Here is a 17,457-nt window from a genome sequence, read left to right on the forward strand (position 1 = left end):
AAAATGAAAGCCAAAGGGATATGAGTATCATGGAAGACCAAAGTATTTAGAGACAAGGGAATAAAATGATTGATTGATGGTGGTCTTTGCTGTATTATGAGTTTGGGTACTTAATAAATATACAATTCATTCATTGGGATAGAATATTATGAGTGGTGCTATTGCCTACCATATACTCTCTCGGCACGACACCCGCTTAAGTGGAATCTTAAAAAAAAAAAAAGGAAATTACTTACACATATACCCTCATTGAATTACTTTATACACCCACCATCTTCTCCATTTATCTATCAAATGTAAATCCGAATCATCTTGTCCATCCATTCTCTCCTTCTTGTACACTAGGAATGCACAGGGTTCGGATTGGTTCGGATTTTGGCAAAATTTGAACCGAACCAAATATGATCGGTTCTACAAATTTGGAACCAAACCAATCCAATTACCTTATAGAACCGAACCAATCCAAACCAACCTTGGTTCGGATTAGTTCGGATCGGTTCTCGGTTCTCATACTTTCAAAATAGAAAAACTCATATTTTTTGTTTCAAAAAAAGAATCATTTGGATCATATCATGAATAATGCCTATATTTTAAAATGAAAATGATTTTATGATTAAATTTTGATTGAAATCTGTATAAATTAAAAATTAGAGGAAGCTCAATGAGAATAATAAAAAATTATAATTTTAAAATTGGTATTTTGAATGGATTAGTGAGAAACCCAATCTATAAATGGTCGATTAACGAATTCAAGTCTAAGTTCGTATAGTATATTTCATCTAACAAACATGGCATAAAGGTTCTCATAAAAAAATAAAAAAATCAAACTCTTTGAAAAAGTTTTGCATAAATGAGTTAATCCATTTAAGAGTTGAGAGAGAGATGTGTGTACATTTTTTATTAGTTTTTGTTAGAAAAAAATGGAAGAGATGAAATTGAAGACTTTGATGAGTTATCTCTTCGTAACATACTTATACAGTTGAGAGAGAGAGAAATAGATAATAGAAGAACGAAACTAAGAAAGAGTTTTATTTTTAAATATATAAATAAATATATATATTATAATAGATACTTCGGATTAGTTCGGTTCTCGGATTGGTTCGATTCTATTATACCCCTAATTCGGAACCGAACCAAATCAATCGGATTTTTTTATATACAATCTGCACCCGAACCAAACCATGCTCAATCCGAATCAATCCAATCCAAAAGCCTTCGAATTTGTTCGGTTCTCGGATTTATCCAATCCAATGTGCACCCCTATTGTACACTATCTCTCTCTCTCTCTCTTCTTCTTCTTCTTTTTCTTCTTATTCACATTCATCTTCTTTTGACTTTTGTAAGAGGTTGAATAAATGGAAATTATGTTTTTTTTTTGTTTTTTTATTTTTTTGTATTTAATCATCAAGGAAAATAGAAAAACACTATTAAAACTTTTAAAAGAATGATTTTAAATTAAAGAGCTCGAAGATTTTTTGACAATTTTTTTTTTTTTGCAATTTTTAACAAATTCGATAGGTATCATGTCAAACATTACACAATAAATTCAACCGACACGATTGGAGGTGTTAATGTCTACCGAACATTAAAAAATTGATTCGATAAGAACCTATCATACATTACAAAAGAAATTCGATAAGTACCTAGCGAACCAAACTTTCTCGTGTAACCCTAACACTTCCAATCGAGTCTACCAAATTTATTTTGTAATGTTCGATATAAAGTTATGTTCAATAAAGTACCTACCGAATGTGATAAAATAAGTTTGGTCTAAAACAACCAAACAAAATCTTTTTCATCTTTTTTGATGATTAAATAAAAATAAAAAAAAAAATTCAAAGAAATGACATAACTTGAAGAAGAGAAAAAAAAAAAAAAAAAAAAAAAAACTAAAATCTCCATTGATTCAATCTCTCACTGAACTAGAAGAAGATGAATATGACGAAGTAGAAGAAGAATAAGGGAGAGATGATGGAAAAGAAAGAGAGAATCAATGGAGAAGATTGTGAGATGGTTTGGATTTTCATTCGGTAGATAGATGGAGAAGATGGTGGGTGTGTATAGTAATTCAAGAGGGTGTAAGTTATTGCAGATGTATGTATGTATGTAGGTTGGTATGTAGAGGTCACCATCGTATATTGTCGAGAATATACGATGAGATGAGGGATCTGTGATGCTCCATGACTCCATCTTCACCGAACGCGTCGTTATTATCCAGAAAACTACAATAGATAGATAGATAGATAGTTGTTAGATAAAGGAAGAGCTTTAATGGCGGAGGATAAGACACCCACCATTACCAGCACACAACATCAAACCAAAACCAAACCAACTGTTTCAATCTTACCCATGGATTCCTTCCAATTGGGTTTCTCTCAAACTTCATCATCAACAACTAATTTGTAGTTAGGGTTTGATTTTAGGGTTTTGGGCTCTGCACTTCTGCTTCTCTTTTGATTTTCGTGGGACGGGAGCAATGGCTGTGTCTGTGGTCTTTGGGACTATCAGGGTTCACTCTGGTTTCAACATTCTCGGTAATCGATTAGCGAATCGGGGTTTGTTTGGGAGCTTCTTTGGTTCGTCTGTTCGACAATGTGGAGTTCTTCGCAAGGGAAGGTAATGGTGGTAATGGGTTTTGTTTGTTTTGGTGAATTTTCGATACTTTAGCACTAAATTTTTCTCCTTTTGTTGGATTAATTTACAATTAGATATTATATTGGTTGAATTTTGGGATTTTGATTCAAAATTTCAAATTTGGCATTTATTGCTCATTGAAATAGATTCATGTGGATCCGTTAGCTTTGATTTAATACATTCTTGTGTAATTTTCTAAGAATGTCATTATTAGTAAATTCTTAGCACTAAATTTAGTGGGTTTTTTTTCCTCCTTTTGTTGGATTAATCCACAATTAGGTATTATATATATTGGTTGAATTTTGGAATTTTGATTCAAATTTGGTATTTATTGGTCGTTGAAATTGATTCATGGGATCTGTTAGCTTTGATTTGATACAATTTTGTGTAATTTTCCTAGAATGTGATTATTTGTAAGTTCTTCGCATTAAAATTTAGTTTGTTTCTCCTCCTTTTGTTGGATTAATCTACAATTGGGTCTTATATTGATTGGATTTTGTTATTTTGATTCAAATTTGGAATTTATTGCTCATTGAAATAGATTCATGGGGATCTGTTAGCTTTGATTTGATACATTTTTGTGTAATTTTCCAATAATGTGATTATTAGTGAATCGTGAAAATGGAGGTTTTTTGCTTATCAGAAGATATTGTCATTGATGTTTTTAAAGGCGTTTGAGGCTTCATGGGAAGGCTCATTCACCCCCCCCCCCCCCCCCCCCCCCGGGCATTGAAAAAGCTTCCCCCCTTGGCAATAGGCACGCCTATTGATTAAGGCTTAAGCATTATGACATGTTATATATTTTCTTTTTCTATTTTTCTATTTTTGTAGTATCATTACATAATAGTTTATGCAAGTATAAAGTTCTCCCTTTTCTAACATTAAATTTATGTATCAATCTCTAGATTCGCTAGTTTTTGTTAGTTCATTATTTCTATTAAACTCTCTATATTGAACCTATTCCTACGGTTCTTCTTCAAATATTAGAGTGGTTTTATGTTTTTCTAGTTAGAGTGATTGCTACACTGAACGTGATACTTTTATTTGGAGGATTAAAATTTAGAGAGTTGAAAATTATGAAATTTGTACAATTTAATTTCATTTTGATAAGTTTGGAATTTAGATATTAACATTTTTTTGTAGGTTCAAGTGTGTGGGCAGGTTTTGATCCCAAATCTTTGGTATTATTACACACAAACTTTACCATCTCACCTAGGTGCACCTTCTCAATTTGGATATTAACTTTGGATTGCGAAATTGTGATATTTCATATATATATATTCCCAATTTTTTCTGGTATTGAATACTGATTAGAGATAAGAGGAAAAATTCTAGAGGTTTCACTTGGTGCTTTTGATAAAAATCCATCCGATATATTTTGTACCCTTTGCTTGCTAGCCATATTTCTAGAACACAAAATATAACAGCCTGTCTTGGTTGCCATTTTTTTTACCAAAAGAAGATATTTTTAAGAGTTACTTATATATATATATATTATATATATAGGGGACGGATCATAGGACATATGTAAAAACAATGTAATAATAATAATTTTTCAAAATATGGGTTAGAAGTTTCAGATTGAGCTGATTTTCTGTGAGGATGATCTCTATGATGAGAAGATCATCCTAAAAAAATCAGTCCAATCTGAAACTTCTAACCCCCTCAAAAGTGATTTAGAATGTGGACCGTTGATTTTTTACCAATAATTTGTAAACCACTTTTGATGGACTTAGAAGTTTCAGATTGAACTGATTTTTTGTGAGGATGATCTTCTCATCATAGAGACCATCCTCACAAAAAATCAGCTCAATCCTCAATCCAAAACTTCTAACCCATATTTTGAAAAACCATTGTTTTTTACATATGTCCCATGATCCACTTCCATATATATATATATAATAAAATACAATGGTGGGTCCCACTCCAGCTACAATTTTGTGGGGTATAAACGTCCCATCCTGCTACAGTGGAGTGGGGTCCACACCACCCCACTTTATGGCTTTTCCTCTTCACCCTCTTCAAGATTGATAAAATGAATGGATATGTTTGGTTCCTTCTCTTAGATACTTTCATTTTTACTTTTCAGTAACATGATTATCTAACATGTAAAAGGGAGGAGGATCAAATTTCATTTTATGATTACTTTTCATAGTATTGCTTCTCTTATTCTATGCTTCCATTTTTGCTCATGGGTTTCTTCTCCTAAAAGTGTTAGTCATGGTGACATGCTCATTGATGTTGATCATCTAACAAGTGGTGCCACTGAGGAGATAAGATATCCCAAAAATTAACCAGATTGGACAATCCTAACCATTTGGGGAAAAGTTTTGCTGAGTTGGAGTTTTTACCATTTCCATTATCTTTTCTATAGATTGTTCAACTAATACAAATGATTAGTATAGCATTAGCCTTGTCTACATCACTTCAGTCCCCACTTTTCGATTTCAATTTTTTCATATTCATGTATCCTGGCATTGGCTTGTTATTTTTGTGTTGATTCGGTTGTTGGGCTTTGTCAGATTGTCAACATCTGTACCAGCAAACATCCCACGAGCTTCATCCACAACTGCTGTGGAGGTACTGCACAACATCTGCTTCAGCCTTCAGATGTGCTTCGCCATTACCGCATACTTGCTTAATTTTTTTCTTTTTTTGGGTAACAGGATGGAAGCTCTAGTGAGACTGATACGGTTCCTATTCCCAAAGTTATAATAGATCAGGATTCGGATCCAGATGCGACTGTTGTGGAGATAACTTTTGGCGACCGCCTTGGGGCTCTCGTTGACACGGTTTAATACTGTCTACTTCCCAGTTTTTCATTAATATTCTTTTCTTTGTTGTTTGTTGGTGTGGGTGAGTGGGAGTGGTTTATCTTAGCTGACAATGTGGTAGGGTACACATATCAAAAATGGATGTGTAGGATACACCATTTGGTTTATTGCTTAAATAAATGTAGCTTTGACCGAAGGAAAGTTGGACTTGCAATTAGCTGGTTATATTTCTCTCATTTGCAGATGAGTGCACTCAAAAACCTTGGGCTTAATGTTGTTAAGGCAAATGTCTACTTGGACTCTTCTGGGAAGCACAACAAGTTTGCTATAACTAAAGCGTATGTCTTATACTGTGCTACTGTATCAGACTTTGATATTCTTTATTTCTTATTTGTGTTCTTTAATATTAGCCAATTTGAGCTAGTAGTCATCGGGTTTTTTTCATTTGTGCTTTAGTATCTTTTAAAAAAATAAAATAGGTTGACACATATGTCCCACACTTTAAAGAAAATTCATAGTATATTCCGGAACCCTTCTTAAGATGATAGAACTATAATTTCTTATAAGAAACTAGCTTTCATGAAATAAACTTCGGTAAGTTTTTATAGTGATTGTTGATGGATTCATTTGGTGGGGATTGTTTGTAGCAATACTGGCCGAAAAATCGATGATCCAGAGTTGCTAGAGGCAATACGCTTGACGATTATCAACAATCTGCTTCAGTATCATCCGGTAATTATTTATTTTTATTTATGCTTTCTATATTTTTTTTTGTGCACTAAGAGGTATCCCTGTGTGACACATCTCAAAAGGACTTTCCTGCACTTTATCACTGATTAATAGTTTCTTTAATGAGTGGGATTGGTGGTCCAGGAATCGAGTAGCCAGTTAGCAATGGGAATAGCTTTTGGAGTTGAACCACCACCACAACAGGTACGTCGCTGTTTATGTAGAATTTTGTTACAATATCTCCTTTGGTGCATGCAATGGGTTTCTTGTTTTATCCATGTCAGAGAAACAAGTGACACTTAGAAATGAAGGGTGCGTGTGCATGGATGGTAGTGCAGAAAGGCATGCTTTTTATGTGGTTCACAACTTCACATGTGCTTTTTTTCAATTACTGATTTTTCATGATTCTCCTTTAAACAACATTTCATCAATACATGTTTTTCTTTTTCTTTTTTCTTTTCTTTTTTTTTTTTTGGGTTAGTCCATATGAGATTTGAATTCATAAACATCCACACCTATATTTCATTTGTGAAGGGGAATTCTTGCACCAGTCTTTCTGACCTTCTCTGCTGCTCCATGGGGGTCAGTTTTTAAGGGCTTTGGTGTCACCATTTTCTACAGTCAAGAATTGTAAATGAAGTAATCTTAGGGGTTAGACTCATAGCTCGGTTTGTTTGACACATTGCAAAACAACTTTGAGGTCATGGGTTCAAGTCCAGCTTACCCCTAAAATATAAAAAATAAAATAGAAGTCATCTTAACCATCCATCTATGTACATTTCCTTCTATTGTCGTATTTCTTCGTAAAATTCAGAGAATACATGAATTGGATGGTTAGAATCATCTGTCACCTTGTGTTTTGATCTACATTATCTGCTTGGTGAGACCATGCAACAGTAGACCCTTCGTGGACTACATAGGTTCACCATCTACAGTACAGAGAGGAAGTTTCTTCATGTAACATCATGAAGCAATTTTAATTTAATTAAGTAGCTAAGAATTATATTACATTATTACTAGAAACAAAATACAAAAGATAGGGACTAGCCATCCCAATGATAAGAGACAGAAAAAGGGACATAATCCCCGACATATTGAGTCACCCATGTTTATTTTCCTGATGCAAATATTCCTCACTTTTCCTATTTTTTAGGTTGATGTGGATATTGCAACACATATACATATCTATGAAGATGGTCCCGATCGTAGGTATGCATGTTGAAGCTTCTCTTAGTTACTCCCTAAAGGATGTTCACTTAAGTCTGCGATGTTATTTTTCTTTGCAGCTTGCTTTATGTGGAAACTGCTGATCGACCTGGATTACTGGTTGATCTTGTCAAGATTATTACCGACATAAGTGTTGCAGTTGAATCAGGAGAGTTTGACACTGAGGTAATAAATCAACCAACATATTTTTCATCTATTTTTGGCCATTTTGACTGTATTTGGTGTGTCAGTTACTTATCAAACATTTTGATGATTTTACACAAAGGGTCTGTTGGCCAAAGCAAAATTTCATGTCAGTTATCGTGGTAAAGCCATCATCAAGCCTCTTCAACTGGTAAAAATCTTTTGAAATGCTTCTAAAGTATATCATTAATAATCTGGAAATTAAATTAAAACCAACTTCTCAGGTTCTTGCTAATAGCTTGCGATATTTCTTGAGGCGGCCGAGCACGGAGGAGGGAAGTTTTTGAGCCATTTGTTGGTTCTATGTTCATCTATTAACTTGGTACAAGGAAATGTTGAATGTTCTCTCAGTATTTCCTTTCTCCTCCTGACCAGTTTTCACGCAGGGCAGTCAATGAAATAGACTATATTTTGATTAGAACAATATGTTCTACTATGATAGATATTCAATGTTGTTGTAATAGAAAATTATAGAACTATACCTGTTTTAATCAAATTTGTAATGTCTGCAATTGAATGTTTGATTCACTGAGAGCAGGATTGAATATTATGGCATTGCCTCTGTGCATGTTGATAGCCCAATCTGGGTTCAAAAACCTCCTTCGCCTACTTATTACTAACGGCTAAATGAGATTGACTAAGAATAAATTTACTCAACTTAGTAAAAGAGGCTGCTTGAGAGAGCTGTGGCGATTTTCTTGTTCCACCTATCTAAGATTAGAGATTTATCAAAAGAGATCCTAGAGGGAGTTCGAGTCAATCTTTGGATTGATACAAGAATAACTTGCAAATTTCTCTGAATAAATCTCGATATCTTCTTAGAATGGGTGAATCGTCTAGTGGCTTTTCATGGAGAAATCTTTTTAAAGGTGAAGACACCACCATGGATATATCCCTCAAAAGCAAAATCAGATCTAAAAGGGAAAAAGGTTTTCTCTATCCCAGAGGAGAAAGTCCAAAAAGAAATTGACCGATGGGAGAACGCGCTTGTGTGTTGGGTAAGAGACCTTATTTTCTAGATTTAAAGGTTGCAATAATTAAACTTTGGAAGACTAAAGGAACGGTTGAAATCATCTCGATGGATGATGGGTTCTTTTTTGTTTAAGTTTAGCCTTTCAAAAGATTGCGCAACCATTTTAAACTCAGCGATTTGGACAATAGGGGGACGTCCTTTGATTTTTAGAAGATGGCAACTTGGTTTGTCTCTGACTAGGGAGATGCTCAACTCGATTCCAGTTTGGATTCGTTTGCTAAAATTTTCACTCCAGTTCTGAGGTCTTAATTGTCTGGGATCTATTGGAAGTACTTTCAGAATGCCATTGCATATGCATGAACCTACAGCAAATAGAATTCGCTTATCCTAGGTTAGGATTTGTGCTGAGATCGAGTTGGATTGTTGCTTTCCGGATTCAATTGGTCTGTTTAGGGGATCAGGTTCAGAGGTGCTGCAATCAATCCAGTTCGAATGGAAACCGAAGTGTTATGATGTATGTATGACTTTTGAACATTCTAAGGATCGTTGCCTGAGCGTCAAACAGTAAACTCATCGAAAAATTCAGCCAAAAGAGTTGTATGACTAGAGAGTTAAAGCAACGCAACAAACTAATGCCTAAACAGTGATGCAAGACATGGAGCTTGCCTTAGTTCTTGTTAGCGGTGGTAATGGTGGAGAAGATCGTAATGCAGCACAATTGGTAACTATTGCAAAAAAGGAAATTAATTTAGAAGATCCTTGTGTTGCCGTTTGTGATTATCCAAGTTTGGAAACCATGTCAATAATGCAACAACCAATAAAAGAACTTTCTAAATCGAGAAAAGGAAAGGAAATTTTGGAGACAAAGCTGATGGAAACTCCAGAATCAACAGTAATACCGTTAAAATTGGAGCAGATCTGGGGGAGATATCAATTAGTGCAAATCAATCTTCTGGAGAGAAAGTAGATTGTGAGTTTCAGGTTAATCAAAATCAATTCTCAACTTTAGCTGATAGTTTGGACAGAAGGTCTATGAGTCAGATGCTAACGAGATGAATACCATGGATGATGCTGCAAAAATACCTGTTAAAGGTAAAAATAAAAAGAAAAAGAAGGGATCGAATGGAAAGTCGAAGAAAGCCAAGAAGAAATCAAAGTCGAAGTAGATATTAGAAATTATGACTCGGTCGAAAGCTATGCCTACCGTGGAAGGCAAGAAATCAGAAAATGTCTATGAACTTGGGTTGTTGGAACATTAGGGGTCTGAATCACATCAACGAAAGGAGAGTAGTCAAGGACCTTATATGTTTGGAGAAATTTGATATTCTAGTGTTGAATGAGACTAAAGCCGAAAAATTTAGAGTTGTGAGTTTCCATAGAAGCATTTAGAAGAGTTGGAGTTTTATAGATAATTACGATTCAGATGATTCATGGAGAATTCGAGCTTGTTGGAACCCGACGAAGATTAGAGTGGAAAAAATTTCAGAATCAGCCCAATGTATTAATTGTCAAGTGCATCGATTGAGCGACAATTCTAATTTTTTTATCACTTATATTTATGCAGCAAACTTTCGCTTAGATAGAGTTGAGTTATGGAATTCGTTGACATCAATGGCAACAAGTATTGAAGCTCCTTGGGTAGTCATTGGTGATTTTAACATAGTGCGATTTAGAAACGAGAAAATTGGAGGGAACCTTGCGCCTCGTCGGAATTTAGGCAACTAACAAGTATTGCAATAATTCATGTGGTCTGCAAGACATGATCACGACTGATCACTTCCTTTCTTGGAGCAATAAGGCAACTAACAATAGGCATAGCGTATTTTGAGTAGATGGGATAGAGCCTTAGTGAACGTCCGTTGGATTCAAAAATGGGCTAACATGCGGCTAAACTACCTCCACCCAAGAATTTCAAACCATTAGCCATTGAGGTTCAGTTTGGAGAACCTTGTTAGAAATTGCAAGACAAACGTTAATTTTTTTACTTCGTGGATTAATCAAGAGGGATTTCACGAATTGGTGGAAAATGCTTAGAATACTTGCATAGCTGAAAATCCATCCTTTGTTCTAGCTTCCAAGCTTTGTCAGGTTAAGATGGCTATCAAGAGTTGGAATTAGCATTATTATGATAATGTTACTAGCAGGAAAGATGTGGTAGAAACCAAACTCAAAATTATCTAGCAAAAAATCCAAATCGAGCCCCTTAATATAGATCTTGCTCATCAGGAGAATGTAGCAGTTTGTGATCTGATGAAAGAAATTTGGCGGAAGACTCCATGATTAAACAAAAATCTTGGATTCAGTGGTTAAAAGAAGGGGATACTAATACCAAGTTTTTCTATGCATCTTTGGTTTCTAAATTTGCGAGAAACGGGATTTATGAACTTATTGATGATTTGGGCGCTTCTATCAGAGGTGAAGATCGTATTGGGGACTATGCTATTGATTATTTCCAGAAGGTATTTTCCTCTTATTCTAATTCCCCTTGCCCATCTATTCTCTTTAAAAATAGACTGTCTTTAGATTAATCTCAAAGTTTATCTACTCCAGTTTCTAGAGAGGAAATTAAGTATGTTGTCTTCCAGTCTCCTCTTAACAAAGTCCTTAGCCCTAATAGTTTTTGTACGGAATTTTTTACTTCCTTTTGGGATATCGTAAAGGAGGACTTTTTTTGAGCTATTATGAATTTTTTTCTCATGGGAAACTCCTTAGGGAACTGAACTCTACTCTTATTGTCCATATCCCCAAAGATAAAGATGGCAATCGCTTGGATAGATTCAGACCTATATCGCTATGTAATTTTGTTTACAAAGTAATTACTTAAATCATGGCTAATCATCTTTCAAATCTTTTACCTTCCATCATTAGCTTGAACCAACCAACATTCATTAAAGAGAGAAATATTTCTAATAATATTTTGTTAGCCTATGAACTTTTCCGTAATTCCCATCTTGATTCAAGTATTCCTTTTTTCTCGGTCAAAGTTGATTTAAAGAAAGCTTATGATAAAGTTAGATGGGATTTTGTTTTGAATATTCTCAATCAATTGGGTTGTGACCAAATTTAGATTTCTTGGATTAGGGAATGCATTTCTACTCCTAGATTTTCAATTGTTCTTAATAGAGTTTCGTGTGAGTATTTTCCTAGTAATTGTGGGTTAAGACAAGGGGACCATATTTCCCCTTACGTCTTCACTATTGTTATGGAAGCATTCTCTTGCCTTCTTGAAGATAGAGTTAGGAATAATCTTATTTCTATTCCGAATATGAATAATGTCCCTCATATTTCTCATCTTATGTTTGCAGATGATATTGTTCTTTTTCCTAAAGATAGTGTTCAATATGCGTCAAATATCAAAGCCCTTCTTGATGATTTTTTTTTATATTTCAGGCCTTCAAACCAATGTTGAGAAGAATAATTTATTCTTTAGTAGATCGTGTACTAATAAAAATCTTATTCTTCAAGTCCTGTCATTCAGAGAAGGAAATCTTCTTGTTCGATACTTAGGTCTTCCCTTGTTCTCCTCTCGTTTGACATTGTTCATGTGCTATCCTTTGATTGAGAAAATTCAAAAACGTATTGAGGGTTAGAAATCTAAATTTTTATCTTTCGTAGGTAGGATTGAACTCATTAAATCAGTCCTATCTTCTTTTCAAATTTACTGGTCCTCTTGTTTCTCTTTACCTATAGGGATTATTAACAAAATTGAATCCTTGTTGATTAATTTCCTTTGAAGTGGATCCTCTTCTAGAAAGTCATTTCATTCAATTAGCTGGTCAAAAGTGTGTCGACCTTATAAAGAAGGTGAACTTGGAATTAGAAGGATGAAAGATTGAAATATTATTGGTCTCATGAAATTATTCTAAAAAATAATCAATAACAATAGTCTGTAGAGTGATTGGATGAAAAGGAGATATGTTCAACATTGTAACATTTGGAGATGTATCCCGCCGAACGATGCTTCTTGGGCATGGAGAGGTATTTTGAAGGTCCGAGACTTCACTAAAAATCATATTTGGTTCTCAATGGGTGATGGATCTAAAACTTCCTTTTGGAACGACCCTTGGTTAGAAGGTGGTTCTTTGATTGATCAATTCGGAAGAAGGTCTGCATTTCGTATGAATAGCAATCTTGATGCTATGGTCTTTGATTTTGCTGGGAATGACGGTTGGGATGGTCTTATCAGAGATGATATAAGACTATCGGAGATTGCAGATCAAGTTGAAGCTCACCATCCTCTGTAGAAGAATGAAGAAGATAAAATAGTGTGGAAGGGGAATGCGAATGGAAAATATACATTGAAGTCATCATGGAATTCAATTAGTAGACATGAAACAGAAGTTATGTGGTACAAAGTTATTTGGAACAAAATAAAAATACCGCGTCATTCGTTTATATCTTGGATTGCGATGAACCAAAGTCTGCTAACAGTAGAAAATCTTAGAAAGCGATGTCTAATGCTCATTTCTAGATGCATCCTATGTCGAAATGACGCAGAGGAAAATGGTCATTTATTCTTCAAGTGCAACTATAGTAGTGATTACTAAAAGAAGGTGTTGGATTGAGCTGTGATTGATAGAGAAACAGTGGGAAGAATAGAAGAGGAAGTTGCAATTATTGGTAATCATTCGATTTCTACCATTCTTAGCTTAATGTTCTGCTTTACAATTTATCATATTTGGCGTGAGCGTAACCTTCGAATCTTTGATGATAAAGAGATTAATGGGCAACAGCTAAGCAGTTTAATTATGGCTGATGTTGGTGGTAAGATTGAAGGAATGAAGACATCTAATGCTAACATTCTGAACTTGATTCAGAGTTGGGGCTGTAATGGCACACTAAAAGTTACAGATAGCTCTGTTATTCGATGGAAATCTCCTCCAATGGGAGTGATTAAGATGAACACAGATGGGTCGTTGTCAGAGATAGGGGCAAGATTTGGGTTTATTGCTAGAAACTATAAGGGAGAATTGATTACTGCTGGAATGGGTCGTTTGAATCATATGGATATAATTGCTGTTGAAATGGAAGCAATTCTCAAAGGATTGAATCATCTTGGAATGCAGGGGTACTCGGATATAATTATAAATTCAGATTCGTTAGTGGTTATCAAAGGTATTAAGGAAGAATGGAACACGCCTTGGAGATTACTAAGCCTGATCAAAGATATTAAAAATGCTAACTCGATTATGCTGGAGTTCAATTGGCGAGAAACAAATAAAACAGCAGATTGGTTAGTTAGAAGAGGAGCTTTAAATGAAAATCTTTGTATTTTTAATTTTTCTAATATTCCTGTAGATCTGTATAATAACCTCTTGGAGGATTTCAATGTCTGTTATTTTTGGCATTAGCAGCTTTTAATATAAGGGAGGGGCCCTCTATAGCCTCAGCTCACCGATCGAAGAAAAAAACAAAAGCGATTGACTAAGAATAACCCAATTTAATCAAACACAACCTAAAGTAACTAATCTTGATATCAAAGGAGTTTTTCCAAAATATGTGAGTGGCTGTCAAGGTCGTTGAAGAGCAGTTCATGGTGGAAGAACTTACCACATCAAACCATGATGCTAATCCACGGGAAATTTTTGAAGAGAAAGATCGAGAGGAGGCAGAGAGAACGTCAATGGTTCTCAATGTCTCGAGTCATGTGGTCTAAATTTGGCTTGGCTATCATGTGAAAGTAGTTATATCACAGGTTCTTTGACGTTGACAAGACAAGCTTGTTTGTCCAGAAATATCTCATTCTGCGCTGATGAAAATGATATTTGATATTGAAACTAGTTTGTTTGTAAATCAAAGAAACTCAAATTGTTTGTATGTTTATGATATATGTGAAAAATCCAAAAAAATTTACTTCAAATACTCCCTTGTTTAGTCGGATGGATCATCTTGTATGTTTTCTTCTTGTTTATAGAATGTAACTTAGCCACAACTACAATGTAGAAAAGAAAAATCCCTAAACACACGCATGTACACACATCATGAGCATACAATCTCCACCTACCTTACATTGAAGCTATTTCGATTTCATATTTTCTCATGACAGGGGTCGAACATATATAAGAAGGTTCTGTAAGCATTTGAGAGGAAGTCGAGTCTAACCCACTCTGTGTCCACGACAAAGTGTGTGCATCAACACATGGAGTACCTACAACTAAATGTTGAAATGGGTTAGTGGGTGTTGGAATCTCCACGCCTCCTTCCAACATCTTCACCACAAGACTCATCCATGGTCTAGCCTCTTGTCGATACTGAACACACCACAAAGCGACCTTAATCATCCTCTCGACCCGTTCTCTATCTTTCTCCTCAATCCCACTAACCACCATGAAATCCACAGATTCTCCCTTCTCATACTTGTTCCACACCAATTTTGGGAACCACTCTTGGCTCTCTGAGAGCTTAATATCAAGGTTCTTCCTCTTCCCAATGATCTCAAAGAGAAGCATCCCAAAGCTATAAACATCACACTTATGAGTTACTGGGAAGGGCATCCACAGCTCCGGTGCAGCATACCCCGGAGTCCCCCGTCCACCTGTCATCGTCACGTGTGTGTTCTCCCTATTACAAAGTTTTGCCAACCCAAAATCCGCAACTTTCGGGATGAAGTTTGCATCCAAGAGAATATTTCCTGGCTTTATATCATAGTGTATGATCCTCTTTGGACACTCTTCATGTAAGTAAGCAATCCCCTTAGCCGTCCCAACCGCAATCTCATGAAGCTTATCGAATTCTATAATCTTATTTTCTTGAAATAAGAATCCATCCAACGAACCATTAGACATGTACTCATAAACAAGACCTCGTAAGTTTCTCTCAAAGCAGAAACCGTAGAGTCGAACCAAATTAAGGTGATGTGTTCTTCCAATGGTACCAACTTCTGCCATGAACTGCTCCTCGATTCTTTTATCGGAGCTTCCGTTTAGAATCTTCACTGCCATCGGTAATCTATTAGTAAAGTAACCTTTATAAACTGCACCGAAACCACCCGCACCCAAGAAGTGGATGAAGTTATCAGTTGCAATCCTAAGTTGTTGAGAGGAAAATCTGATTGGTTTTTCTCCTTCGATGTCGTTGAGGAATTTGTCGATTGTAAGTGTCAGAAACCTCGAGTCTGGAAGAACAGTGTTGCTTGCTCTCTCAGCCCTCTTTTGGCAAACCATGATGACGATAATGATCTTCACAAAAATGACTACTGCATTCTACAAAGAATAAAATTAACAAACCAAAACCAATTACTATAAATTTTCAGACCCAAATTTAAAAACTTGAGACAACTTACTCAAGCTTAGTGCAATAAGTGCACCCGACATTCCGTAACAGATAACTGAGAAGCAGAAACACAAAAGAGCTCAAGTTGATTTTTTGAAGGAAAAAAAGAAAAAATTTACTGAAAAGAGTTTGCAAGAGAATGAAATCATCTTCATTAGTAATGCCTTATCTCTATTTAGAACTATGTCTTATGTCAAGGAATGTATTTTCAGATCTTTTCTTAATACCCAGATCAATCAGATATCGTATTTTAAATCTTCTATTAACATTTATAGATTATAGATGGCAAAATTTCTTGATTCATGTTTAACTTATTATGATGTTCACACCAGACCAGAGAATATGACCCAAAACCACGTAGAGTAGACGTTTGTGATTAAAACACGAAACTTATAGATTCTAGATAGGTTCAAAACTTTGCAAAGTGTCTTGATAAATGTTTAAATTATTATGATGTTCACACAGGACCAGAGACCGTTCGTTTGCTTCATTGGATTTTTCAAGGGGACGAGCCGGGACTGGCTCACGGCCCTCTTTAAATATGACCCAAAACTGTGTAGATTAGATGTTGGTGATTAAACCATGAAGCTTATAGATTCTAGATGGGTTAAAAACTTTTAAAAGTTTCTTGATTTATGTTTAAATTAATAGGATGTTCACACAGGACCAGAGAGTATGACCCAAAACTGCGTAGATTAAACTTTGGTAATTAGAACATGAAACCGGCAAAGAAATTGACATCAATCTTGGAAAATCTTGTTTTAAAATGCTAATGTTATTTAATCTTCATGGGGTCCAGATCACTATCAACCAAGAAAATAAAAATTACAAGAAGTTCTTTGTTTTTTAGCCATCTTGAGATGTAACTATTTGAAATTCCACCAAGATGGAAAGATAGTACCTGTACCATGGACTGATCTGTTTTTCAATCAAAAGAAAAGGATCAAACACTTGAATCATCATTTAGAGATGGTTAGAAATACCAAAAATGATCCCAGAGAAGTCTACATATTAGGTAGTCGATCCCCACATCACATTCATATTCATGCAATTTATACGTTTTATGCAATTCATATTCTATTTACTATGGTTAAGAAGTGTGATCAAACCATTCCAAATTTTTTTGGGGGAAATCCTAGTTTAAGCTGCCCAACCCTACATACTCAATGAAAATTTACCACCCACCTCTAATGTCTTTCAAAACTATATTAGAATGATCCTTATAATCTATATAGTTATAAAAACCTGACAAAAAATCAGCAGCTTTATTGCCCTCCTAAGAATCAGTAGTTTCGATTGAAAGAATTGATCTAACAAGATTTAGGCATTCTGTGGCAATCTTCGAGTCTGTTCAAAGTGATAAGCTTTTTGTTTCTTATATTTTCCAGCATAGATAACACTCCCAGTATCACAAACAACTGATGCAAGATACTAAGAGGCGCGCAAATGGTCTCCGATGATAAAACCATACCCACCCTATCACTGCTCATGAAATTCATCTGTGCTCAAGCAAAACTATTTGACTTCTTATTAAGTACTGTTTCCAAATTGAAGAGCCATCTAAAGATGGATCATTCTCCATTAGGAGCACATGTGCACCATTGCGCATGCTGTATCATATATCGAAATTCCATGATTCTTCCAAACCCATTTCAAAAACCATTC

The 17,457-nt window shown here is 35.2% G+C and overlaps 2 protein-coding genes across 2 annotated transcripts; one reads left to right on the plus strand and one right to left on the minus strand.

Moving 5' to 3' along the window:
• The first annotated feature begins 2,199 nt into the window (after positions 1-2,199).
• ACR11 (uridylyltransferase-like protein) lies at positions 2,200-8,143 on the plus strand. The gene is made up of 10 exons (XM_086457011.1): positions 2,200-2,616; positions 5,157-5,214; positions 5,301-5,426; positions 5,652-5,746; positions 6,056-6,140; positions 6,282-6,341; positions 7,291-7,346; positions 7,424-7,529; positions 7,630-7,698; positions 7,772-8,143. The coding sequence occupies exons 1-10, from the start codon at positions 2,477-2,479 to the stop codon at positions 7,832-7,834; spliced, it is 858 nt and encodes a 285-aa protein (XP_086313137.1). The 5' UTR covers positions 2,200-2,476; the 3' UTR covers positions 7,835-8,143.
• A 6,315-nt stretch (positions 8,144-14,458) lies between these two features.
• Positions 14,459-16,021, minus strand: LOC147392925 (G-type lectin S-receptor-like serine/threonine-protein kinase At1g34300). Its single transcript, XM_086457010.1, has 2 exons — positions 15,803-16,021; positions 14,459-15,715 (listed from the first exon to the last, which is right to left on the minus strand). The coding sequence occupies exons 1-2, from the start codon at positions 15,831-15,833 to the stop codon at positions 14,526-14,528; spliced, it is 1,221 nt and encodes a 406-aa protein (XP_086313136.1). The 5' UTR covers positions 15,834-16,021; the 3' UTR covers positions 14,459-14,525.
• Between the last annotated feature and the right edge of the window lie 1,436 nt (positions 16,022-17,457).

This window comes from Akebia trifoliata, chromosome 10 (assembly GCF_017979445.1).
Source record: "Akebia trifoliata isolate Shusen 1 chromosome 10, ASM1797944v1, whole genome shotgun sequence".
NCBI lineage: Eukaryota > Viridiplantae > Streptophyta > Magnoliopsida > Ranunculales > Lardizabalaceae > Akebia > Akebia trifoliata.